The 27,506-nt window shown below is 42.4% G+C and overlaps 1 protein-coding gene across 1 annotated transcript in view; it reads right to left on the reverse strand.

Moving 5' to 3' along the window:
- LOC112458252 (zinc finger protein 423 homolog) overlaps positions 1-27,506 on the reverse strand; it is a 71,419-nt gene that overhangs the window by 37,968 nt on the left and 5,945 nt on the right. Inside the window, exons 2-4 of the mRNA XM_025021789.1 lie at positions 24,930-25,010; positions 24,522-24,584; positions 10,698-10,769 (exon numbers count right to left, since the gene is read on the reverse strand). Coding sequence (XP_024877557.1) covers positions 10,698-10,769; positions 24,522-24,584; positions 24,930-25,010 — 216 coding nt within the window. The remainder of the gene's footprint in view (positions 1-10,697; positions 10,770-24,521; positions 24,585-24,929; positions 25,011-27,506) is intronic.

Below are 27,506 nucleotides of genomic sequence, written 5' to 3' on the forward strand. Positions count from 1 at the left end.
GTGTATGCTCGTGCGTATGCTTTCGGATACATAGCGTTTAAACATTGTCGAGCGAGTAAAGCGCTTAAAAAAAGTTATAAAAGGTTAAAAAAGAAAAAATCTACCATCGCGGATTTGTGCGAGCTATGAAACAGGCAAAATAACCGGCGGAAAAATAATACGGCGGTATAATGGCACGGAAGTGCACGCGCTGGCCGGTCCAGGGACAGAAGCGAGAAAGGGGGACGTTGTCTTTGCACTTTGCAATTCTGTTCTCGCGGAGGAGAAAGAGAGGAGGATTGCCGTCGAGGCGAGATTTGCGGTTGGTTTCGCGAGAATAGTAAAAGGATATACCTAACGCTATGCGGAGTACTTGAAAGTTATATTGCACCTATACGGTCTAGGCCCCTAAACGCCGGTCGCGCTGAGAAGCGCCGAGCGCATTAACTCTGTGGAATTTTCATTTGAAATCCTTGCCACAAGACTGACCGACGTACATTCCGCGCGCCCGCCGTCGTTAAATCGCGTCTCTTACAATTAGAGATCCGTTAACATTCGGCAATCTTAATCGCGAAGGCGATTTTTTTGATTGTGGACGCGTTACATTTTGTCAAAAATTTCGAACACAAATTTTCTACATTTTTTTAACTTTTCAAGATAATTACGTGTATCTTGATAGCGTACAGATTTTGTAATGATTATTAACTTTTTCTCATTTTGATTTGATTTTAAGATCCAAAACCCTTTTGATATTATGTATTTCAATTGATGGGAAATACTGATTGAGACGGGAGGATTGATCGCGACAGATCGCTCGTTAGACGGTGTGCAAAGTACGGTCGCGTGGACATATGCTTTCGGGCACGCATGCGAGGCGTAACGCGTGTCTGCAGTGTATTCGCCGCTCAGCCTGCTGTCGGCAGGGGTCCATCGAGATGGGCAGGGCAACTCGTAGAATCAACTCGTATTGATCCTTTGATATCTGTCTTTCGTTTCACAAATTTGTAACAGATAAGAAATTATAACGTTTTCAAATAGACTTTTTGTTTACACAAAACTTAACTTGTGCTACAGCATGTCAGTAATACTTGATGCTAAAAGTTAAAAAATAATCTTCTTTGCCGAAGGAAAATCTTTGACACCTACTTATCAAACATCATAGTCTATAAAGAATATATATTCACTTGATGATATTAAACATATTGATTAAACCTGCATCGATTAAAGTTCCTAAGTCTACAAAGATTTAAGGTTCCTTATTGCAGTCTGTCGTCCCTATACATGCATGAAAGATGAACATATAAATTATGTTGCCTAGCAGAGATATTCGACATGGTCATCTCGCGTTCGCCATTCGGGTTTTCATCGCGAGGACATCGAGCGACGTGCGGGTTTAATTATAGCCGCGGCGCGGTAGCGCCGGAACTAAGTGTTCCGATTTAACTCCTTATCGCTCGCATTAATCTACGGTCCATCGGCGCGCGATCGAGAGCAATCGTTCTCTCGTGTATTTGTTTCAATACGGAGGAACGCGGCTGCCTGGCCGCGGCAGGAACGCGGCGCGGTCGGCGTCCTTTTTCTGCCAAGGAGCCGGAGGTGCAAGTCGGCAGATTTTATCGCACAGGACATTCCTGTGCGCGGTACGTCCGTACGTCCGTCTGTCCATCTGTCCTTAACTCCGTTTTGTATTTCGCTTTCCGCGGTGTATGCACCGGCGAGACTGTCAGGGCGAGGTCGCCTATGATTATGCGAGTTCGTACTCGTATTCTTCTTCTGTCATAATTATGTTTAATTAATTATAGTGCGATAAATTTTGCCATATTTCTATTTTCTCCGAGGAATTTCTTTGCATGATTATACCAGGTCAGTGACAGTTGTTAAGATGTTTAATTGCTGATTTTTATTACAACTTTCATGATCTGCTGACATGATTATTATACAATAATTTGCGCATTATTTCATGTGTTATTCAGTTTTAATATAATTAAAAATTCAAAAAATAAAATAATAGATCAGTCAGATTGATTGCCGAAAGTTAGAAATACAAGATTACTGACGCGATTCCGTGCGGTAGAGTCTCGCTAACACTTGAAAAATTATATCTATGTTCTGTCGCGAAACCGGTTACTTCCTCGATCTTACAACGCGGCGGAATCTTCCGCTTAAATTTGTTACGCTGAACGATGGAGGCGTCGTTTCTTCGAATACGTCTTATCAAGAAGATTCCGTGAAATATATTACATGAATCATGTCATTATTGTAGAATTGAGATTGATTTTCGAACGGACTAGTTTCGCGTGTAAGTATTGTGCTCTTACGATTGTCCTACATGGACACATCGAAGGCGTAACGAGTGTCAGTGAACGAAACGTTGTCGAAAATGGAGGCCGGAAAACATAATAATCCGGACGCCCGGGCTGGGGTAATGATGATTACTGGGCACTCAGCTTCGCCCGGATTAATTTAACAGCGCTGTGCTCGTTGTCCTGCCACGCACGGCAGCTCGGCATGCAAGTCCGAAACGCTGCCGTTCATTAGGCCTTCGTGCCGCTTTCCAATTCGGGCCGCGATGCGTTAAGAGACCCGATGAGCGAAGCGTTCCTCTTCGCTTGCTTTCGGCGCGTGCACTATGCGACATCGCTTATCATCGTGACACATTTCGGATGTACATAAGAATTAACGGAACTAAAGGCTATCAAATATATAAAATAATAATTAGAAAAATATGTCCTCTCAAAAATGTTTGTCAATTTTCTCAAATTATATCTATCTCTTTGATGTATTCTTGTCATTTATAGAAACATCGGCTTTAGTTTGCTTGCATTGAGAGTTCAAGATTATTTTACATCTTGTTGTGGAAAAAAAATTCTGTTGTTAAGATCAAAGAGCATCGGTGATTAATACTGTTACTACTTTTGTTTTGATTTGAATAATGCTACAAAGAAGCTGGGTCACACTCTGTTGCATCATATATGATACGTATACTTTATATTACTGATTCGAAATTAAAGGAAACAAGCAAACTGCATCAACGTCGTGCTCGGTCGACCCACCTGGTTTCTAGCATTCTCTCGGCGAAGCAACGGAACGATAAGCGTCGTCGAAGCCGGGCGATAACGCGGAATCGCCGAGCGGTAAAGTACGTTGCTGAGTTGCCCGGCTCAAACTTTTCCACCGTCGTAAGAATTCCGCCACCTTCGGGCGGCCCGGCAAAAGTTTTCGCCTAAATTCCCACGGGTGTCGTGTGTGTGTGTTTGTGCGAAGGAGGGAGCAAAAAGGGAGGTAGGGGGATCGCCACACTGTTCTGCAACCACCGCTTGCCGCCCTGTCATCCCCGTTCCTCCGTAAGGAACCGCGTCGCTACTAACACACCCCCGATAACATGGACGCTGTGGCACATGGGGGATACCTCCGTTGCGAGATTCGAATGAGGAATATCGATACATCGGTGTCGAAGAATAATGGAATTTAGATTAAACAGAGTGCCACACGCAGAAAATATGTATGAGATGTGAAGGGTATAATTGAAGACTTTGAAATTATAAAGAAGGAATTTTAAGACTTATATTTTAAAGAAACGTAAGAAAAGATTAATTTTGAGATTAAAGAAATGGCAGAGTTTGCGGATATAAACCTAATTTATATTGCTAAGAGAACTAAGATCTTTTATATAATTTTTTATATAAATTCTTATATACATGTCTTTATTTATATAATATACTTGTCATCTCTGAAAAAACATAATAATTTCAATAAATTCATTTAACCGTTCAATTCAATGTAAATTCATATTTATCACGTTGCAATCGGCTGATTCTTCCCCGCAGCATCTATATATTTCCGACTTACATTACCGCGAGAATCGCGCTCTTATAATTCACCGAGCGCATTTCAAGTACCGGCGCGAATCTGCGATGATATCAGCAATTTGCGCCCGCCTGTGTGCTCGCATTACTCCATTAATCTTTTTTTTTATCGCGCATTTCTGACAAGGACACGTCGCGGCTCCCCTCGAAAATTAATAATTCCCAAAAGCTAATCCCGCGGTGGCGAGCGAAATTTCTGCGCGAGATTCCTGTAGGTTTCCTTTTCCACCTCGCACCCTTCTGCCCCGCGACCCATCGAGATCCCGTGTGAATCGGTGTGCGCGAACACGGTCGCACACAGGCGCGAACTTGGTGTCGACGTGCGCGCAAATGTGCGTGCTCTCGCGGCATTCAGGTGAGAAAACTCCCTGGAGAAATAACCGAGTTGTATGTAATGCACGCCGAGGCATTGTAAGGGGGTGTAAAAGGCGGACCTGGTGGGGAAAAGAAGGTGAGACGCAAAAGAGAAGGAGGAAGAGGAAGAGGATGAAGAAAAAGAAAAAGAAGAAAAGAAGTAGAAGAGGGCGTCGGTCTTCCAGGTGCAAAATACGCGTCGCCTCTTTCCGCCCTCCCGAATCCTCTCAACGCTTCCCTCCTCTCTTCGTCTTTCCAACAACGTGTATTTATTATTTTATTAGCATCGAGCGCGGAAGCTATGAAAGACCGAAGGCCTGAGCGGAAGGAAGAGGGCGTGAAGCACAAGTGTTAATTCTCTAAGAGGTGCAATGAGTGTGTCTAATGACCCTTTCTCTTCGAACGACGAAGCATGAACGAAGGGTTTGATGAGAAACATTGGCAATTTGTTAATTATTATGTTTTTAACTATCATTTTAATTTAAATAATTTTTTCATGCTAATAGTAGTGTTTTATATGGAAGTTGTGTAGCGTGTAAAGCGAAAGTAAAATTGTGTAACCAAAATTATAAAAAAATAGTTCGTAGATCTTATTTAAAAATAGAAAATTTATTGCAGCAATTATTCTTCTATATAACAGAAGATATAAAATATTTCTCCTTTGTATTTCTCAAAAGCATGTTCGTCGGATGGGTAACGCTGCAGTGGTGATGTCTTACACTGCGAAGAGCAATCGATTCTACCATCAGTCGATAAAGCTTTAGAATCTGAGGATAACTATTATTTTATTTATAAATTAAATTATGATAGAAATAATAACTAAATATGAAATAACAATTAGTATATGAAAAGCATCGAAAAGAACATAATATTTAAAATATGTCATGCAAAATGCAGATAGAGATGGAGAACATATAGAAACAATTGCCATTAAAATTTTAAATTAACGATAAACATATTATTTAATTATATTTTCCAATATATCTGCTTGTTTTTTAAATTCTTTCCTAAAAATAAATACGACATTTCGGTATCTCTCAACGTCTAACTCAAATATTTAAGACTGTCAAGACTGATGCCCAACAGCAGATACTGGCAGCATTTATAATTATGCAAGAGCAGATGGTACATAAAAAGTTCAAAATTTCTTGACAAGAAAAAAGCTGATATTAAAAGGCTCGTGAGTATCTCGGTTAAAAATGCTCGCGGAAGTTCAAGTGAAACGTTTAAATGTGATATGCCCGTCGGGGGCGACGACCTGGGTCGCATTTTAGATTCGGCCGATCGCCGGCGCGGCTATATGTATACGCGCGCGTGTGAAACTTCCGAAGTTTATTAAATAATAAGCGAGTTAAGCCGACGCGGCGTTGCCCGTAGAGGCAGACATTTAAAGTGCCCGTCCGTGTCCACGTCCGTCCGTGCTAATTACCTAACCGTCGCACCGACCACCGGGCACCGGGCATCACGCCGGTGGACAGGCGGCGAATCGCGAATCTCGTCTCTGGACGAGCGGACGAAATTAACCGGCGCGATCATCGCCGCGCGCGATATGCATCGATCGATATTATATCCGTTCGCGCCCGCGCGACTGACACAATTTCCATCCTGCGACGCTGTCAATTAGCGGAGCCGTACCGCGGATGGCGCGGATTCGGCAAGGCGCACACCGCGATTCATCGACGTCGTCGATTTGTTATTTTCATACATTTTCGTACGAGACCATTTTCAAGCGACAGCAAGTCGCACTCACACACAGTCGCCCCACACACCAGACACAAAAGTCGTGGAGGATTTGGAGCACTCATATAATAATACCGAAATATTCGTGTTTGAAAATTATATCTTAATTTGACTAGCAGTCCAATCAGTAAATCTTACAATTAGATGAAATTTACTTTAAGAAAATTTTGTCTCGGAAGGATGGGGAGAGAGATATAATTGTCAACATATCTAATGTTGTAAATTCGAAAGTATAATTAAATAACAATATTCAATTAAGTTTCGGTGAAGGGATAAAGTTAAAATTCTCTCTTAAATTCGTCAAAACTAAATATCCAAATGTAACTTGGAATACTGTAATTACAATCACTAATTATATATTACAATCGTTAAATTACAAGAATGATGAAATTGCAGCTCTCATTACTTATTCCGACTTCTTAAGGATACCGAGCCAAAGATAGGCTATGCTCCTGCCGAATAATGGATGATGAACTTTGGAGCTTCCTTGGGGTCGAAAGACGGACGCGGGTTAAATTTTCAACGTGTCAACTGAGGCTGTTACGATCCGAGGTTGATATTGGCGAGTGCCAGCGAAAGCACTCAACCTCGGCGCAACCTCGATTAATGCGAAAACGCAAGAGAAATTATGATATTCATTTGCGTTACGCAAGTGCTATCGTTCCAAAATCCCGCATGATTAAAAAGGGCTCCATTGACTGATTACGAATTAATTACGATTGACTAATTGCAATTTAAAGTATGCAGTCCCATTAATCGATTCGTTGTGTAATTCATTTACTCAATTGAATTATTAATTATTTATCTCATTTCGGACTTTCAATAATTGATCGGCTAACAAAACAAGTAAAATCGCAATTATTTGTCCGGTTGCTGTTATTAAAATAATACCCAGCTTAATTTGAGCAACGTTGATTATATACATTATAAAGACATCATTGCCATTAATGAAACATGTGTACATCTACCAGATTCTCTTTATTAATGAAATGTCTGTTCTAATTATCTTTATCTACTTAATATATCCATTAGTCATTTCTATTGGAAGTTTGATGTAAAAATTTTAGATATGTAGTTATTCGTCAACATTAAATCCGAAAAAGATTTTCTGGAAGATTTTTCATTTGGTATCGCGTACAGATAAAGCGACGGTGGCAGATGATACTCGATCTCAATAAACGAAACTCGTGCGATCGTCCGAGCTTAATCCGTTTTCGAGCCGATTCTCTTCCGCTGGAGATAAACATCTGAAATGAATTTGGAAGGTCGCGGGGGTGGCAAGCCGGCGATCGGGAGGGTTGTAGATGGCTAAATTAAGAGCACACAGGAAAGAAGGGAGGTGTGGCCTCGGGCGAAGCCCGAAACGAGAGAAACGAGTCGAACGCCCGTAATGCGAGGCGCTTAAAGTTGCAATGGGTCTCCAGAGTATAGAGGGTGGCAGGGTGGGTTACGGAGATGGGCGTAGGAGAAGGGTGGGATGAGTAGGATCGAGTGACTGACTGACTGGAACCGAAAAGAGATGCGACCCGCCTAAGAGATTGGGATCTCTGTGAATCCGAGAATGCCCGTCGGGACAGAAAGCCCGAACTTGTCCACGACGGCCTCTTACTGATGTTGGGTGACTCTCTCTCTCTCTCTCTCTCTTTCTTTTCTCGTCGTGATAAGCAGTCCTTAGAAGTGCGGCCGCGAAGGGTTGAAACGACTTCGTTTTAATTCAAGACGATCCTGCGCGAGTTTTGACTTTGTAAGATTATCCTCTTTATACGAAGCAGCTTTATTACTTCTTCCATTGGGCTTTCAATTCGCGGGTTGCCGTATATATATAATATCAAAATTGAAGTGTTTAATATATAACTTTATAATTTTATATTGACAAACATATCAAGATAATGAAGTTCTTATTTCTGTAATTACTAACTAAATCGAATTAAAGCAGCATATTGCAAGAATCGGTATTTCTCTCATTTTGACATAATTAAATAAACCATATAAAACTTCATGCGCGGCTTGCGACTTTTCAAAAACTAGTGAGCCGATAAATTATTTTCTTATGCTATTTTGCATTTTTTAAAGCATGTTCAGCGACTGCTGTGAGCTAGTAGTTCTCAACGAGTCTTGGCAGCCGTTACTGTCTTTGCGAAGTACTATTTTCATTTCAGATGTAGTGGAAGATGAAGGAGAAAGAGAATAGAGAGCTAACTTGAAGGGTTAATTAAGTGTTTGCTCGTCCGACAAGCTCGGCTTGCGCATCTCTAAGTACAAACTACTACTGCCACACGAACGAACGGCAACGTCTGGTAACCGCCATTAAATCTAGTCCTTTCATACTGCATACAGCAGCGCCTGCTATACATTCCCTTTGTGTGCTGTGCGAACTTATCCTGATTTAAACCTCCAATGTAAGAGAAAGCGCCATGAAGAGGAAAAAGATAATACGCGGCCGCAACAATTTGCGAGAATTACTTTGTAAGTAGCGCTTACATCTAATTTGCCGTTAGTCTTGGGTGAGCTCGCGAATTAGCGTATTATTTATATTACTGCCTCATTGCCTGTGATAAATCTAAGAAAAGACGGACGTGAGGTCCGTTTCAGAAAACGAATGTATGGTATCACCTATAAACTTCTTGCAAACAAATAAATCTGTCATCATATCAATTAAACTAGAATAATAGAAATAATTAGGCACACATTGTATAAATCGTTCATGTTTTCCAAATTCTCGAGTAGTGTCGCACAGTAGCACATGCGGGTCCTTTCACTAGCGTTTACAGTCAACGAGCTTTATCGGATGAAGTTTCCCGATGAAAGCTGCGACGCTTCAATCAGTTTCGAGGAAGCGAACGATCGCATGAATTCTGTGGCAAAATGAACGCTGGTGCATCAATAGATCTTGAAACATGCTTGATGTCACAGAGAGATAGAGAAATAGAGATAGAGAGAGAGAGAGAGAGAGAGAGGGGGAGGGGAGGAGAGCGGCCAAGCTCTTTGGTGGACGTATCGCAGAACGGAAGCTGGCACTAAAGGGACACATTTACGTCTTCCCAGGAGTGCGTTAGCTAGCTGGCTAGCCGTCGACCAAGCTGGCCGACCGACCAACCGACCCCAACCCCCGTCGGCGGCCTCCCTTTCGCCAAGCCCGACGTCAACCAGGGCCGGTCAACCTCGCCAATTCGTCTCAAACTCAAGCTCGATCCCTCTGTTAGTCCGTGCTAATCGAATCACCGCGTATATAAGCGTATGTCGAATTCGCGGAAACTCTGTTAACCATTAGGAAAGCGGTAATCCACCAATTATTGTGCAGTCATCGGGGAGCTGGACGGTTGGGTGAGCCGGACGTCGAGAAGTCTCGCGAATTTCCGGCGAAGTAATGATCGGCGTTTCCGCCAAATTTTCTCGCTGACAGATCGTACGTTCCCTGAGTGATATTAGCTTGGAAGATACACCTATCTCTGATAGTTAAAATAAAAAATATATAGGATGATAAAATTTTCACGCGATATGACTCTACAAATATATCACATATTGTTGCATGCATGAGTTCAGAATATTATCAGAATTTGCAAAGTAAAATATTTAAAACAGAATAAAAAGTTATTCCTGCATTAATTGTAATTATTCTAAGTTTTAATTTATGTTTATGTAAATTTTATAAGAAAGAGGTATATGTATGCATTATCCTTAATCCGTTTCCTTCGTGATTGATAAAAAATATCGTAATTACTCAATGATGATCGCTTTTGAATTTAGCAAAAGATCTCCTAGTGTGTCTGTGGTCCTCACGGATTTATCTACTGAGAACTAGTCTACGCTATGGAGCCGACGAGAGATTAGTCAACTTAAGTCGGCTCAATCCCTCCGTCCCTTACCAAAGCTTTGGCTGTTACAAGGTAATCGAATTACAGAGAGCATATGTCGAATGCATGGGAACCATTGTATCCGTGACTCACGCGCCGAGAAGGTATGAGAGTATTATCTATTCGCCACTAAGCTGCGAGGAAACCCGATTTCTCTCATCCAGAATTTCGCATTAGCACATCATCTACGTTTTGCATTAAAAATACTATATATACAAAACATGCGATAAACAAAGGGTCTAATAAACATTTCCGACGATTCGAGAGAAAATTAAATTCGCACTAACTTTCTCAAATCGTTATAAAATAGGGTCAAGCCATCGTCGAAGCTTTCAATCTTGCTTGAAATATTCGCAAAGAGAATTGAATATACTGAAAACACTTCGACCTAAATGCATCGACGTTGTTTCGAGGCAACTCTCGGGCCCTTCGAGCATAAAAGCGATGGTTCTTCCCCTCTGAGGTCAATTCTACTTTGTACTTATCCCTTCGACGTCGAAGCGGAAACCTCCTCCGTTCGAGACATCGTTCGAACATCGTAATTCAAAGTTTCTCGTAAAGTCTCCTTAAATCCTTCCGTCTCAAACCTACTGTGCCATTTGAGAACCTTATCCACCTTTACGAATTTCCTGCCAGTCAAAACGAGCAATCTCTAACGCGAAGGGTAGCAACCCCTTTTTATCGCATGATAGAACGCCTATTAGGGTTTACGGATCACCGAGTATCGTTTTTATACGGATCTAGGCGACCCTAAAACGCGATCAATCGTTTTAAAACGGAAAGATAATTAAAATTGGAAGTTCTAATTAGGATGAGTGTCGAATTATAAAAGTCTTGCTTGTCAAAATATGACACAACACGTATGTGATCTGTTTGAGACATATTGAGTACATATATGACTCACCGCTGTCGAGACTGTTCTGATTTTCTAGATCTGGACCTTGGACGGAAGTTGACCTGCCATCCTGCAGATAATCTGAAACAAAAAACACGTTACGATTAGTACAAGATCTTTTTTATTATTATATCCAACCTTCTTAATTAATTGAAATTACTAAAAATTATGTATATGATGGAAAAAAATTGCCTTGGAGATCTATCAAATTCTGTTTTTGAGAAACCACGACGTCCTCGATTTGAGAAGTTTCAAATCTCCAGGGAACTCGCGTTTAAGAATTAAGATTCGGATTTGACGTAGGTGTCTTCGCGGGCGGTTACATCATTCTCGCTGCGTATCGCCTGTCCCGTCTAGCCCGGCCGCGGCGCGGCGCCGAGATCCGCGCGGCAGTAACTCGCCGGGCCCTTAATAGGGATTCCGCATTGAAATTTCATGGGATTTCAGGCGATCGAGCGGAACGAGCTCGGAGATACGCCGCGCGCGGCCTATGCCTGCGCCGCAGATGATGCTGCTTGCGCGCGGACGCGAATAATACGGGAAAGGGTGGAAAAGAGCGGCGCGCGGTGATCTCACGGGAGCCATACCCCGGTGATATTGGCTCCCACAGCCCATTCCTGTGCATAGGAGACCGAACCGCCTTGGACCAACATATCCACACGTGCGAGCACACACAAACACACATAGGTACATGGGAGGAAGACCGGCCAAAATTCAAATTTCCCATCGGAATACGCGCGACTTTAAGCACAACTTGCGGGGAAACAACCGCGGCGGTCAAAGCGCGCGGGTTCGCATCGATAATCGAACTTTACGGCATCCGCCTCAATACAATGGAAAAAAATTACTCCGCGTGTCTTCACGATACCGCTGATGATAGCGAGGTGGGTTACCAGCCAGTCGACATGGTTTATTAACGTGCGTAAGATAAAATATTCGCGTATTCACGGCTTTTCTACGTTTTTTGTATATCGGAAAATCATTTTTTATTTAGACTCCGAAATGTTGGGTGAGCTTGACACAAGCTGATTGTGGGAGATTGTAACAAATTCTACAAAGAACTTTTCCGATGTCAATATGAGATTTTAGTTCAGAGTATCATATCTTGTATATAATCGTTGTGAGAATTTAAGCGTCATGGACTCTGGTCTCAAGATTATATTCCTTGACTACTAGAATAAAAAAAAAATTATAGTTACAGAAAATGTAGACAGCGGAGAGAAACAACCGCACGTATTTTTCTCATCAGTGAGAGACACAGTTATATCGCGTTGAGAGTCAACAGCTGATGCTCCTAAAGACACTTGCGAGTCGCAATCCTTAGTTAATTCCTCTTTCGCACTGTTTCCGACAACGCGAATACTTCACTGATAAGACGATACCGAGGAACCGCGGCGGAATAAAACGTTAAGACCGCAATGGAACGAAAAGCCGCGGCACTCAAGCTGCTGGAATTATCATCGCTCGTAAGTCACGGCGCGAACATTGCAGCTGCAACTGCGGCGCAGCGGCGCGCGCGGTTCGCGGCGCTTCGGGGACGAGATAACTCGTATAAATAACCCGGAAGTCCGCGGTGCACAATAGTCCCTTTTTTTTACGAGTATGACTTTTGGGAGTTCCAAGGCTGCACGCTTGGGACGCCGCGTTGGTAATCAGTTCGTCGTTGTTACCGAAATGCACTGAGCGAGTCAGAAAAAAAGAGAGAAAATGAAAAAAAGGAAAAAAGAAGCCTTCTCTCTCTCTCTCTCTCTCTCTCTCTCTCTCTCTCTCTCTCTCTCTCTCTCTCTCCTCTCCATTCACTTTTAGGCACACAATCGCGAATTTTTGCGGCGTCCTAGATTGTACATCGAATATTTAATTCGCGCCGCGAACCACACGGGAAACCGCGTTGGGCTCTCCCGTTCCCAAAATTGTTCCAGTATCACCGTCATCCGATACCTAAATCGAACCATTACGTCTGGCATTCCACGCGGCGAGAATGTTATCGAGTGACACGCGTGTTGCGGACGTAAAATCGTAATATTCTTGTATCATTGTCGCGCGGCGTTTCAGTTGGCGCGTGTACAGGACGCAACAAATAAATTTGCCAATTAAAAAACGAATTCGCCGCGCGACGACGCGACGTGGCCCGACGCGGCACGAAATATAAAATAAAAATTTCAGGTGGGGTATAAAAGTTTTTTTGTGGAAAAACAAACTTCGCGAGACTCCGCTCTACGTGAAACGGGACACGGGAAATTGGGAAAAAAATACACGGAGATTTTCCTTCAGCGAGAAATAATCATTGTCGTTCTCTTTTTCAGGAAAAGGGTGAAAACGTGAAAATGCAGGGTAACTGCGTTGCGCGCTAATTTCTAGTTGTCACGTATTTATTATTTTATTATCCTTAGATGCAAAATTAATCTCACCGCTTTTATGTTTAAAGCAACGTATGCATTTTTGCGTATTTCGCGAATTCCCGTTGTGCGGAAGCGTATGCGCGTATGTGTTATGATACACCAACACTGTGCGCGGAATATAAAAATTCTTTTAACATGGGTAACGGGCTTTTCAACGTGATTCTCTTCGCGGGAGGCAATAATTTAATTTGTAAAAAAAAAAAATGTGACCGCAATTTCTATGTACGATGCGACATACATTAAACGCGCCGTCGGTCAGATATTACGCGTAAATACTGGAGATCGATTGTGCACCGCGACGTCCAGCATCATTTTTCACGCGCTCGCGCACGGCTGTCGTCATTGTGTACATACGCGCGTGTACATGCATACGTACACATATATGCGTATGTATATGAATTTTGGGAATTCGACGGACGGCGAGCAAAGCTGTTGGGAACCGGTTTTGGTTTTGTATTAGCATGTAACTCCGGCAGGAGTTGAAGTTGCGATGGCTTGTGGGTGGTCGGGCGGCGGCAGGGAGGGTAATTACCTCCTTGGGGAGCGCCCTCTCCACGGCGTAGCCCGGTATAGCCCCAGCACGGGTACAGAGGCTTCCCACTGCTCCCAGTGGTCCCGCGGGATCGCGCCAGTGGCTCTCACGGTCGCGGTTCTCATTTCATCGGAATTGGATCCCGCTCGGAGGACAGCGAGGGAAAAAGATGCTTGTGACGCTTGAATGGAGTGTATTGGAATGTATTATGTACATAGCTAGCATAAAAAATGAAATACTAAAGATACTTATAGATACTAACGTCGATGGATCGTTACTACTCGAATAGTGATTCTGTTTTCGACATTCAGATCTCGGATAGTATATGCTTCGAAAGCAAACATCTCTATCGAGAGCTATTTCTGAATCTGTGCTTCGCGATTTTGTAATACTCTAGATTCAAATTGTATAAAAAATAAAAGTAAAAATAATTTGTTAGGTGCGTGTCGTCGTTTTATCATTAACGCTGCGTTATCGTTTTACGTAATTTAAATCGAGCCCCGCGTCCCATAAGGCGTTATAATGACAGCCCAATTAAGCGCCGCCGACCCCTAGATTGGGAGAGCAAAAGCGTCACGTGACAATGCAAATTATTATGGTAAGCTGACCCTATAATTTATATTTGCCTCATTAATGAGATATGCTTAATTCTATCATCGCGTGAATCATGAATATGCCTTATCATATATTGTTACTATTTTCCTCGTTAAGATCTCTTTTCACGATAGATCATACAAATGTAATAGGGAATGTAAATAACCGATGATATGGTTAACTTAAAATTTGAGACTCCTCTTTATGAAAAATATATATAAGTATTATTGTAGTCACTATTATATTTAAAAAAAAACGAGAAGTTATAAATCGAGATATAATAAAAATAAAATATAAAAATATAACATTTTAAAAAGAAGGTACATAATTTTAACATGGCTTATTTGGGCAAAAATATCAAGATTCAGATATTCGTATTTGGAATGTTTGTCATTAAAATTGGCCTTTATCTGACTGGGCAAGACGACGAATCAAAACCTATATTTTTCGGGGCACTTCAATTCGGCCGGTACTCAAATTCGAAGCGCCCGGATGGCTGATACGTTTTTAATTGGCCGTCTCGGCCCGATATCATCGACGCCACCACCGAAACCGCCGACGGAATAAAACGCGAGTGTGCGGTCCCTTCTCGCTGGAAAATGGAATTGCAGTTGCCGCATCGCCGCCGACTTTTGAACCGGCTAATTCAGCCGGAAATAATAGACACCGTCGGCGTACTCGTATCCGTAAGCTAATTTCGACCATTGGTGTGGTATAATGACCGCGCGTGAAATGAGCTTTCATAATTCGTGACTACCTGGTTCAAAATGTACACGCGATGAAGACGCACAAAGTGCCCCCGTTAAAAAATAGATGCAAACATGTACGATTGCGTAAAAAAAAAGAATATTACTGTTCTAATTGTGAAATATCGATCGTTGTAGACAAATCGGCTGCAAGATTTTACGCAAACGATTATATACATCGATCACTTACAATCAGTAGAATTTGGATCGCCTAATGATTGAGGGCGACGGAGGTAAGTGGTATCGCGGACACCCGGTACAGTGTCATCGGCACATGCCACTGTTAAGGGCAGGTCCGTCCCCGGGGAGCGTCACAAACAATAGCAATGGGCTAGCCGGTGCCACCCTACGACCACCCTACGGCAGTATCCTTCGACCTTCCCAGCCCTAACACCGGGACTCGGTGGCTAAGATAGCGACGAGAAGAGGAGAGAGAGAAAGACGAATGGGGGCGGAGGGGGACGGAGAAAAAGACTATACCTCGGGGAAAACTTTAATTTCTTTCTGAGAAAGATGGCTGTTCCTTGTACTTCGCCGTTGCAGGACTATCAGCCCTGTATTCTAGTGTATATATGTATATACGTATTACACATTGCAAATGTACTACACATGTATGCGTGCGTACGCATGTACGTACATACGTGACATCGACTCCGTAGGAATTAATTGGGTACGATATTTCTATACATATACTGGGGTACGTCTACTACGTCTATTCCTCGCCGACGTCATTCGTAGCTTCCTTTTTCGAAGAATAATAACTATGCGTTTTAATAAAAATATATTCTGTTGTACATTTGAAGACTCGTATTAAAAAATATGTATAATTAAAAAATATTTGTTTATATTTAAAGTATTTGCTTCTATAAACGTACGAAGAAAGGTACACACCAAAATTGTGTAAAATTTAAATATCGCGACAGCGATTTCTTACAAACGTAAGACAAGACAGGTAATGCATAATAAAAGTAAAACGTTAGTCATACAAAATATAGAATTCTGTTTTTTATAAAATTTGCTTTAATTTCGCGTAATCCTTTATTCTTTTTCTTTGATCGCCACGTACATACATATACCCTCCCACCATTGAGACTTCAGTATACGTCTCGAATTAAGTTGAAAGTTCAAGCAGGTTTAATGTCGACCGCTGTCCGGCGCACTTAAATGAAGCGTGCCACCCGGCGAAATTTATACGCAGCCCCCTCAGCAACAAACGCAGCCGCGTTTGTCAAGGGTCGCCACGGTCCACCCTTTCCGGGCCATGTCAAAAGCCGCGTACGCGCCGTAATTTCGAGTTCACCGGCGCTAATTCCCCGGTTAACTGGTTCTGCGAGAGCTTACGACCTCGTAACGTTCGCGTTTACGACACGCAGGTGTGTGCACCCCTTTACGGTCCATCCCGTGGGCCATGGTATGAACTCCGTGGGGGTGGCAAAATTTCAACCTATAAAAACGTTATCTCGAAGTTATGTCGCTAAGCTGTCTGTCAAAGAGACAAGCTTAAGACATTATAACTTTGTGTATAATATAAAAAAAAATTGAATTTAAAGTTTTTTCATATTATATATACATTTGCTTTAAGATAAAAAATTAATAAAAGATTATTGCGTCGCCTAACACGAGATATCGTTAGCTGACGGAAAGAGTTTAAGTTAATGACACATATTTCAATTGCGCGGGCGGCAAAGATAACAGATTTTCGTGTTTGCGAGAATTCCATATCTTCTCAAAACTCTCGACTCGAAATTCGAAACTGCGAAAAGTACGAATAACCGTGCAAGTGAGTTTCTATGTGACGCAGGTTTTCATTGTGCGAAGTACCGGTATACAGCCTAAGGAGGAAAGATTAGCATAAAGTTAGCGCGGTACCCGATACCGTATGTTCGCGCAAAAGTTAAGTTGGGTTGCGACGCGCTGGCCCTCGGGTCCCCAGACACCCCGGGTACGACTGCTTCCGTCATATTTCGACGCGAGAGCTCACCGGTGTATTCCTGGAGTGTCATCGTCGACCGAGAGGAAACAAAATCCCTTCCTGCGCGTTGCATCTCGATGCGTTCCGCACGGCCGCGCGCGGAAAAGTTCGTCGCCTCGGTGTTCCGCGAATTTAAGCGTGACGGTTGATCTCGCTAATGGCAATTAACCGTGATATTTTTACGAATATCAACATTCATTGACGCCGAGTACCGGTTATAAGTTCGTAATATAACGAAATTATTCCTATCTTCATGCACAATTTCTATTTTAAGTCAATTTTAGATCGCGAGATGAGTCGTGGAATGACAAGTGACGAGAACATTTTGAGAACACTATTCTGCGATGAGTTTTTGGTCAGAAAAGAGCGCCATGAAGATATCATAAATGCACAGAAGAAGGCTGTAGGAGAAGGATGAAGGATCGTTAGTATGGTTTCGGAATACTGATGCCTTTTATCTCCTCGAGTTACTAAGTTTTATCGGGGAAGAACTGAAGAGAGTGGCCTCGCGACGAGTGGCACGAATTATTAGTCGAGCAGTTAATAGACGAGTTCCTTTCCGCGGTCCTACTCTACCTTCGTTCTCGCGCGAAAGAAATAATAGGTAGTATTTCCGCGGTCCTTTGTCGGTTATCCATCACCAGAGAGAAGCCGCGATTGCAGTCGCCGAACTAATCTCCGGGACGTCGGACGCGCTAATCTCGCGCTCGAAAGAAGAGTTCGTCATTTCGGTCGCTTAGACTGCGGCGTTGCGGATTGTTCAATTTAAAGCGCGACCGAAGTGTCACTTCGTAATACCGTTTCACTTGGGAACGCTTCTCGGAAAGCCTCTTTGCGCAGTGAAAGCGATTTATCAGAAAAGTAACGTTCTGCAAAGAAGATCCGTTCGTGTATACCTTTCCGAGTCGAGCCGAGTTCTGTCAAAGAACTGGAAAGAACTGCGGAAAGTGCATAATTATGGATTGCACATCTTAAAACAGATGTCTTAAAATTTGTATTTATAGATTGTTACAAGATAAAGTACTTTTTTTCTCAATCTGAAAGATCGAAATTCTAAATACAATAAAATTTTTAGTATAATATATAATTTCAAAATTTTTGCTTTAATTGACAAAATCTCCCGAGAGTTTCTCCCTGCAAGTTGATTCATGAAAATACAGTCATCGCACATAAACGTGCCATATAGGCCGATCCGAATCCTCGCGATCGCGGGAGCGACTGTAGGGGTTTACTGTGCGGTGATGCAATCGTATTACGTACGGAGCGGAAAGTGGCAGCGCCGAGAGAGCGAGTTTATAATGAGACCGTGTCATATTTTCCGTGTTTGCCGGCATCGCCGAGCGTCGACTGGTACAGTTGGCGCGTCTGCGAAAATACGTTCCCGGTTCCACGCGCACAATACCGCAGGATGCAACCGGGAAAAGAAGACGGATTACCCGCGTGTGTTCGAGCACCTTCGGCCGTATTCGCGCGATGCGCGTGTATACGCCGCATTCGAGCGATGCACACGAGGAGAGGCGCGTGTATGAGTGTAGGTAGGTAGGTAGGATACAGGTACGCCAAGGATTCATCGTATAGGTTTGCAGGAGGGTAGGATGAGCGGAGGACGGGGATGAAGGGTAACAACGGGAACGAGCGGAGCGGGAGGGGGAGAAAGAGAGAGAGAGAGATAGAGGGACTTGGAGTCGGTCCCGAGGGATACGTAGGAGCTGCGCCACGGCCCGAGGCAGCTCGTCACCTGGGACACCCTTATATCGCCAAGTACAGTCGTGTCGAGAAAACGCCATTGTACGTAGAGCCAGTTTGCTCCTTGCTTCTCCTTGCTTCTGGATCAGGAGTCAGTTGAGACTCGTGACTTCTGCCTGCTTGTCATGAAGATTCGCTACGCCGTGAATGTCCGGAGGATAAGAAAGAAACTGATGATCGAACCGTATATATCAAGTGATCGACCGTTTTGAACTTGTTGTTAGACTAGCTGAACAAAACTATGTAATTATCCTTATATTGACAAAATAAAAGTTGATGTGTCCCAAATATTCACTAGAGATGTGTATTTACATATGTATATATTTAAATATCGCAAATAATATTAAATTATACAAATTTTTATATTTTGTAAATTCCGTCAACTAATTTTTTTTGTGTCAGATATTGAGAAATTATAAACTTTGACAAATAGTCATTCTTTTCTCTTTAAAGATTTCTCTTCGAAGTATTTTTAAACGGATGTTTTTCGCGAGAAAACGTATTAAGAAGCGGGAAATTATTCTGTATTTTATTAATTCATGCCTCGTGAATTACTCATTATTGACCTGACGAAACATACAATTGCGGCCTTATGTAACCGCGCGATAGAACCGCGATTTCAAGGGAACCCATAGGAGCTTGCGAAATACAGCTTTATTAGTGGATGCTGTATCGGGGGGAATATAAGACGTAAGACGTAAAACGTGGAAAACCCAATGAAGAGAAGGAGGAACGTGCCAGAGAAAAAGAGGATAAAGCAAGGAAAAAGATAAACGGGACAGAGATGAGGCTATAGAGCAAGATGAAGACAGATGCGGGAGAAGGGAAGGGAAGAGTGAGAGAGTTTTATTAGTGGGTGCCGGTATCGGGAATATAAGACGCAACAACGAAAAAAGGCGGAGGTACCACGAAGAGAGGAGAAACTGGAAGATATAACGGAGGGAGGAGGAATCGCAAGAGGGCGAGATAAGGAGGAAGAGAGAGAGAACGACAGAGGCAGAGGAAGAGACGCAGCGCGATGAGGAGAAGAGGGTAGGTGGGCGCGAAGAGGCAGTGGGGCCAGGTCCCGAGGGACTTCGTGCTCTCCTCTGGTGCTGCCAGCACTCGGGAACGCGAAAGAGGAAGAGGACGGTAGCGGAGAGCAGAGAGGAGGGAAGGGGAGAACTAATCAGCTCGACGCATGCGCACGGGGCTGCTCTTAGGGTCCCCCGGGATTCCCCTGGCATTCCCCATAATATACCCTCTTCTCCCCTAATCCCCCGCCGCACCCTCGGAGTATATCCTCCCGAGCCCCTCTTTACCTCCTCCGCAGCCACCGCTTGGTCGCAGCTGTACCGACCGGCTCTACAGGACTTTCCAGCTTCCCAGAGGGGAGTCAAGATCAAGACCGCTCGATGCGATTATTTTACGTTGATTATTTTACATTGTGTACCTTGTTATTATAAATCAGAAACGCGCAGAGGCACGAAATGCATTGAATCACTTTACTTGAACTGCGTCTACTTTTTATATTTCGTATTTTATCTTTCCTTGATCAAGCAACTCGACTGCATCTATATATATGCTTCTTAAAATAAGCAATTTTCTCTTTTTCTCTTATATGTATAAATAAAATTATGCATACATAATTATATTAAAAATACTTTCTGGGCAATAAATGTAACTTACTTCAATTACAAGTGAACAAAATGTTTTTCTTCCTATATCCCTCTCTTTTCTAGCTACTCGAATCTCTGTCATGGTAATTATTACAATACCCTACGAAACAATCCACGAGAGAGAAGGATATTTCGAGTGATGTTACAATCTTCCCTGCCGACCGCCGTCGGCCCCGGCCACCGCGCCGTCACCCACCATCGGGCTCGAGGAGTTGCCGGCTTTCCCCATTGGAATTCGAGATCCCCCATTTTCTTAATGTCAGAGATTTCAATCTGTCACGAGAGCGGCTCGGCAACTTTTCGCTTATCCGTCCGACAATTTCCACGGCGGGCACCGCCAAAGTTTTGCGCACCGTGCAATTTAGCTCGCATTACTTTTCGCCGGTGATTCGTCAGTGCGGTAGAGAAAGAAAACATTTTCTAGATAAGAGACCTATACGCAAGTCGATCATCAGTCAAATATAAGGCAGAAGTTATGTTAGGTTTTAGGGGAAAAATTTTTATATTGATATTTATTTTGATACCAGGAAAAATTAACTTAGAAAATTTAAATCAACGTGATTGTCAAGACCAACTTCAAATTGATCATAGAACATTTTCATATCTTATAGTCACCTATTTTTCAAATTTTTAAATCTGTATAAAAAGCAAGTAAAGATTGAGTATTCTAAAAATAAAGGATTCCAGCATTAAGAATATCGATGATCGACTGATTTCGCAAGCAATAACAAGAAAATGAGAAAAGAGGGAAACGAAAGATCACATAATTCGATCAGTTGAATAACCGAGTCTCGCCGGGGGGTGACTTTTCGAAGGGCTTTTCAAAGAGATTTTCGAAGGTCGATTTCTCTCTCCCTCCTTCTGTCTTTCTATCCGTCTTTGTCTCTCTATCGTCTTTTCTTTTCCTCGGCTGGTGGTTGTAATAAGGCGTTAGCCCACTTCTCTCGCATTCTTTCTTTTCCGTTGTTCTTTTCTTTGTACTCAACGTACCGTTATGGAGAAAGCAAGCCCTTGGATATTCCCCGAATGATGATAATAATATACAGACGCGATGATGTGTAAACATTTGTCTTCGTTGTGTTGCCGGAAGCTCGTTGTGAAGTCATTAGCAATCCCGCGTGAGTCAAGGTATCATGTTCGAAGTTCGCATTTATACCTTTAGAAGCAAACGCATATTATTTGTCAGTTCGCAAATAATATACGCATTTACGTTTTATTCACCTGTATCGTATAATGTAGGAATCTTTGTATTTTTTTGTAGACAATTATATTTAAGAACGCGGTTCATTACGGAGATAATTTCTTTCTCAATTTATTATCTCAACTTGGTTTCAAAGAGAAAAAGAATATCGTGAGATATATGGGCAGTGACTAATTTGACATGTCTTGTCTTAAGATATTGCTGAGGGGACTTCATATCACCCTTAATAGAATGAAAAGCTACACGAGTCAATTTCTTCCGAAAAAGACGATAGGGTGGCGCAGGTGGCAAAGGTGATTCAGCACTGCATATTATGTCGATATATCCCATAACTGAAATCCTATTACAGTCTTATATCGTTCGACGATATGTTCCCAAAGTAACGCTTTGACATCATCAATTCTCACCAAGATAAATATAACCTAGTATAATAACTTGCTGGTTATAATTACATTACCTACGGTAATGTAATAAATTACGCCGTTTAAAAACAGTTCTTTAAAACAAATATGTACAAAAATGTAAAATATAAGAAAAGTTCTCCCTGCATCTTATATACTGCATATTTCTTATTAAAATATTCTCCAATATTTTACACTTTCTTGTAATTTTGTTTATAGACATATGTATATTATTTGTGATTAAGTTAATATTTCGAAGGAATCGATGCGTTTGTGCATCTCTAAGGTAAGTCTCGGCGGAATAATCGCATGGTTAGATAGCATGTCACAAGCGTTAGAAATTCTTGTCGTAGCGGGGTGTATGATGTGTCGCGCATCAATTATCACCTTGCCTTAAATAAATTAGAGTAGTAAATGCGTTATTGCGTCTCGCGGTTTGCCAAAATTAGTTATTGGACTAAGTAATACGTAATACACATGTCTAGAGAATGTCGAAAATAAATGTTGTAAATTATGAATAAAAGAATTTAGAACTCTTTAAACTAGAGCTTCGTTGCTTCGTACACAAATACGCGCTATTATTTCGTAGATAGACGAATGGATACTGTTCTTCAAATGTTATCAAAACGCCTAACTTTGAACGTAACAGTTTTTGATGAAAAAGCAGATGCGAAAGTGTATGTCACGTCAGTTACGTTCCGCCGAGTTGAACGACAAACTTTGAGGATTCGAAAGTGAAACATAACTCCAGCACTAATATCTTAGCAGTCACTTTGACCCGTATTCTCATAGTGTATTTAGTTTAAGGCGGTGTTATAATTTTGTCATACTAAAATAACGTAAATTAAACGTAGAGGATTTCAAATTTCTTTCAAGTAGAGAGAAAGAAAGAGAGATTCTTACCGTCAAACACATTTATGTTTCTAGAATGTTCAAGGGTAGGCGTTCAAGAGTTCGAAGAAACATAGAGAGACATTCATAAGAGAGGCTTATTTTAAAAATGTTTGTGGAGTCCTAAATACGAAAGGCTTAAAGAAACAAGTCACAAAAGCTAGCTTCAAAAAACGTTCACCGATCATTGCGAACGGAGGCATTAGTGTGTTTGCTGGGTTGAAAAACGAAGGAAAAAAGGAGGGAAAATAACGATGTCCCAATGGTTTAATGAGCGGCGTGGGTACACGGGGCATTAAAGAAGCGAAGGAAGCCCGATGTTTTCAGGTAAGCAGACGGACGAGGCATCTCCCGTGGGAGTGCGGGCCGCCTCCTGCGGGAGGCAACCTCGTTCTCCGCGAGCTCCTCCAAGCCGGTTTTACCTCCGAGTATAAAGCGCGCGCGCAAGTACACTTTGCGAAAGGTAACCTGAAATAATAATCGTGCCGTACGTACGGGGGAGCGGATAAAGGTTTGATCTTCCTGGCCTCCTCGGGGAGGAAAACTGCTGGATACTTGGGAAAGGTACGAATCTTTCGAGACAGTTTCGCTAGTTACGTAACAAGGGCGGTACCGTAGGGCACAGGCCGCGCGCACACAGGGGACGCGGAAATTTTACTTAGCGCAAAAATAGTTCGGATAGAAACTGTCGGGAGACTGCGGAAGAAACGAAAAGTAGACGTCGCGAGAGAGATACTGTCCGGTTAATCTGTTGGCTGTTTCGTTGGCCGTTTCGCCATCTTGCAGGTGAAAACGAAAAATTTATTTACGGTGTAGAAAATTAAATGATCACGGAAAATAAAATTCAATTATATGGGTACCTGCCTATTATTCTTAATAAAATTAAGCGGAAGTTACGAAGCGGATTAATAGCGGGAATTTCGAATAATGGACGCCTAACATTTAACTCCGTTAAAAAAAGACATTTGTAATAATTCAAGAGAGCGAAAAATGTATGCTATTGCGAAATATATTTTCCGCATTTTTCATTGATCTCGAATACCGGTAAAATACTTCACGATAAAATAATCGAACATGCATATTCGCGTATAACCGCGTGACCAACGAGGGGGTTAAAAACCTGTCATTCTCTCGACAAAAAGCCGACGCGCGCCTCATCATCCGCGCGCGGGAAAGAGGCGAAAAATGCACGATGTCGGCATTGTTCGATGCACATGCACTCATGCTTGGGATAGGTACGTGCCGCGCGTTCCCCAAGGGACCAAGGAATCCCATATTCATGAGATTTATGGCGGGATCGCGCTTCTTGAACACCTTCGAACAACAATGACAATGCATCGCGACGCATTGTTGCGTGCCCGTAGGGCAATTCGAGTAATGCACCAGAATGCACCGAGCGACTTTCTCTCGCTCCTTCTCTTTCTCTCGCAATTTCTTCGCATTGTTACGCAAAGAAGGCCGGTTTTGTGCATGCGGGGCGGTTTTCATTGCGCAAAGCGATCGATTTTACTGCGAATTTTGATAGAGAAAGATCGTATAGGTTACACGAGACGTTTGGGAAATATTATAAATTTAAAATTTTGAAATCGGGTACTTGAAAAACTATCTAACTCCTTGCAACAATAGACATTACGACTCAAATAGCAAGAAGCAGTGATATTTCATTATTTGTATCTTTCTAAGTATTTCTTACCTTCTGACTGACGACTAAACGCTCGTTGCAGCTCCTCCTCTTCCTCTTCCTCCTCATCATCCTCTGAAACATATAATCGTACGATTATTTTTCGTTCAAAGAAATATATTTTAATTTATTTTAATATCAATTAATGTACATGTATCTGATAAATAAAATTTTGTTTAATATCAATGTTTATTAATATTCGCTCGTCAAATGAAAGATAAATAAATCGTAATCCGCCGCAAATGATTTAATTTAGGTCGAGCTTTCTGTATCACGACTTTCCCAATTTTTATTTTATAAAGTCTGGAAAACATGTTCTATTTATCCTAGATGATTTACTTGTGCAAACGTTGCCACCTGTTGTACGTAAATACTAAAGAAAAGTCCATGAGAGCTGGCAGTCTAACAAATAACACTCACGCTTAATCGCCGTCGTTTCGTTATCCTGTTCGGCCGCCTCCAGGACATTCTGCTCGTTACCGTCGTCCCACTCTTCGTCCCCTGCACAGAGGGAGAAGCCACCGTTAATTCTATTACATTTGCATATCACCGGTAAAGAGCGAAATCCGCAGCTGCCGCGAAGTACATACGACACAAACGCAAGATTCCCGTTTTTAGATTTCGTTGCAGAAAGTTTTCGAATCTGTCGCTGCGTAATAATCGTTTTTAAGCTCTTGGTAAACAAAGCTATCTGGTCGGGAAAATCATTCGCCGTACATCATCAAAAACGAAACAACGGGCCGTTGTTTTTCGCCGTAAAATATATTCGGTCGATGGCACACAGGGCGGTGGCGGCACCATCACCCGTTTGTCACGTGGGACAGCAGAATTAAACTTAAAAATTACACCCTCGTCCGCATGGCCAACAGGTCGTTTGTTATTTTGCATGGTATCCGACCTACCGTCACCGTCTCTCGTGGTGATTCGCTTTTTCATCGTCGCAGAGAGCGTGTTTACGCCGTAAACTTGCCACTCTGACAATTGAGCTTCAATTACGTCGAGTTTTCGAAAGGCCTCAAAACCGGAGTGTACCATCGCGCTATCGAGTTTTCATTCAAACATTTGTCATTGTTAACAACTGATTAAGCTAACAAGCTATACAAATGGTCCCTGCTAATTGTTGAGTGATTTGTTAGAATGCAAATTACGCGGAAAACTGCGTTTATGAAGATGAATAAAGATATTTATCAATCGTCCTAAATAATTGCAAATTTATATTATCAACAGTGCAAATTTATATTATCGAAGTAACGACAAGTTAAATAAAAGTAAGCTCCATCGTGATAACGTTTCTCGCGTGTATGCTAAAACTATCAAAATATTTGAAAAATTCAAAGAGAATGAATCTAATAAAAGAGAATGAGAAATACATGCGCAAATTAATTTTGATCTAATCGTGACCCAAACGTTGCTTTAACCGCGAAGTTAAACGTCAGACGAGAAGCAACGTCAAATTTACAGACGGGGCGGTGAGGCTTAAATATTCTAGAAGACACGACGCGAAGGTACTGCGTCCTTCGATCGTGCACCTCGGCGCCCTACGAACCCTGTCAGCTGTCAGGCGTGTCTCGCGCCAAAACGCGGTTCGCTTTACCGGTGCGATATCACGGTGGTTAATGGTTCATCCATCATCGTGTAACCGAGGACTTTCGGCGAGTTTCGGTCGATTCGTTAATTGTCCCTGGATCAAGGCGAGATGCGTGCCCGTAGATTACCACCCGAGTTCTTTTAGTTGCAAAAGCCATCATTTATAATCGTGAAAAATATATTTTCCAAGGAAAAAATTCTTCTCACTTTCTCCTGACATTTTTATAAAATAGAGATTTAGCAGTGCACACAAATATTATTTCCAGTGAAACGATCGTTACTCACGTTGACGTATTCAATTTACCATAAAACGTCGCAAACAATTTGACGAGACGGGCTGAGCCTTTATGACAATAATCGTAAAGGTAGAGGGTGGGATCGGTGGTATCGGCTCGAGGGCACCCTTTCCGCACGTACACCGTACCTATAACGCGCATACGTCGTTTCGCAACAAGCCAATGTAATACGGCCTGGCCTAGATGACGCTATTCTCAAGATGGTCCGGGAGAAGGTTGGCGAAGGTGGCCGCGCGAGGGAGAGGAGGGAGGTAAACTCACGAAAATACAGGTTGCAATCTCGGCCCGAGCTCCGTGGCTAACGTTAAACGGATGTGTTATTATGGCTTCGACATGCACGCCGGGCAAGATAACTGCATATTGCGGCTTAACCCCTTCTAGGAGGATCATTCGAGTCACGATGCCCCCGTCTCTTGATAATGCCTCCCGCGGTGGAAGTATATCGCATCTCTTCCAAATAATAACGCTTTATCTTGATTCCTAAAAATTTCCAGAATTTCCTGGCGATCTCCCTGAGTCCCTGTCTCCGTCTTTGCCGATACGAATTTTCTAATGCCTCAATCTGCTGATTTAGATTTTTATGTGTCGCGTTATATGTATAAATTTATTTAAACATTAAGTACAAAAGAAAAAAGAGGCTTTATGCAAACTCGATGTTTCGGAAAGTTAGCAGACAACGTAGATGCAAGAGATGAAATTACTAATCTTTTAAACTAAGATAACATTTGTGGCATTTAATAGATGATTACGATAAATGAAAGTTTCTATCTATCCACATCAATGTCTAGCAATAAGATAAAAGATCAAATTTCTTCGATTTTTTCATGATCTAGATCTAGGACAAACAATTTCCCGAAGCTAGACTAGAAGTTACCGCAATGTTCTGATAATTTTATGATGACATCGCCTCTCGTTCCGCATCAAGTCCGCGAGCTGACCTCTCCGGTAAATCCTTCCGGTTGCATCGGGGCGCGTCCCGCGGGGCGCGTCGATCCTCGCGGAAGTCGGCAAAGGTCCGCGAGTCATTAATCGATACGACGCGAATAAAGGAGCGCCCTGCGGGTTATATCCGGGGCGCGCACGATATCTCTATCCGCGTTGCAACTGCCGTACG

Source organism: Temnothorax curvispinosus, unplaced genomic scaffold (assembly GCF_003070985.1).
Source record: "Temnothorax curvispinosus isolate PA1 unplaced genomic scaffold, ASM307098v1 QBEX01008784.1, whole genome shotgun sequence".
NCBI classification, from domain to species: Eukaryota; Metazoa; Arthropoda; class Insecta; order Hymenoptera; family Formicidae; genus Temnothorax; species Temnothorax curvispinosus.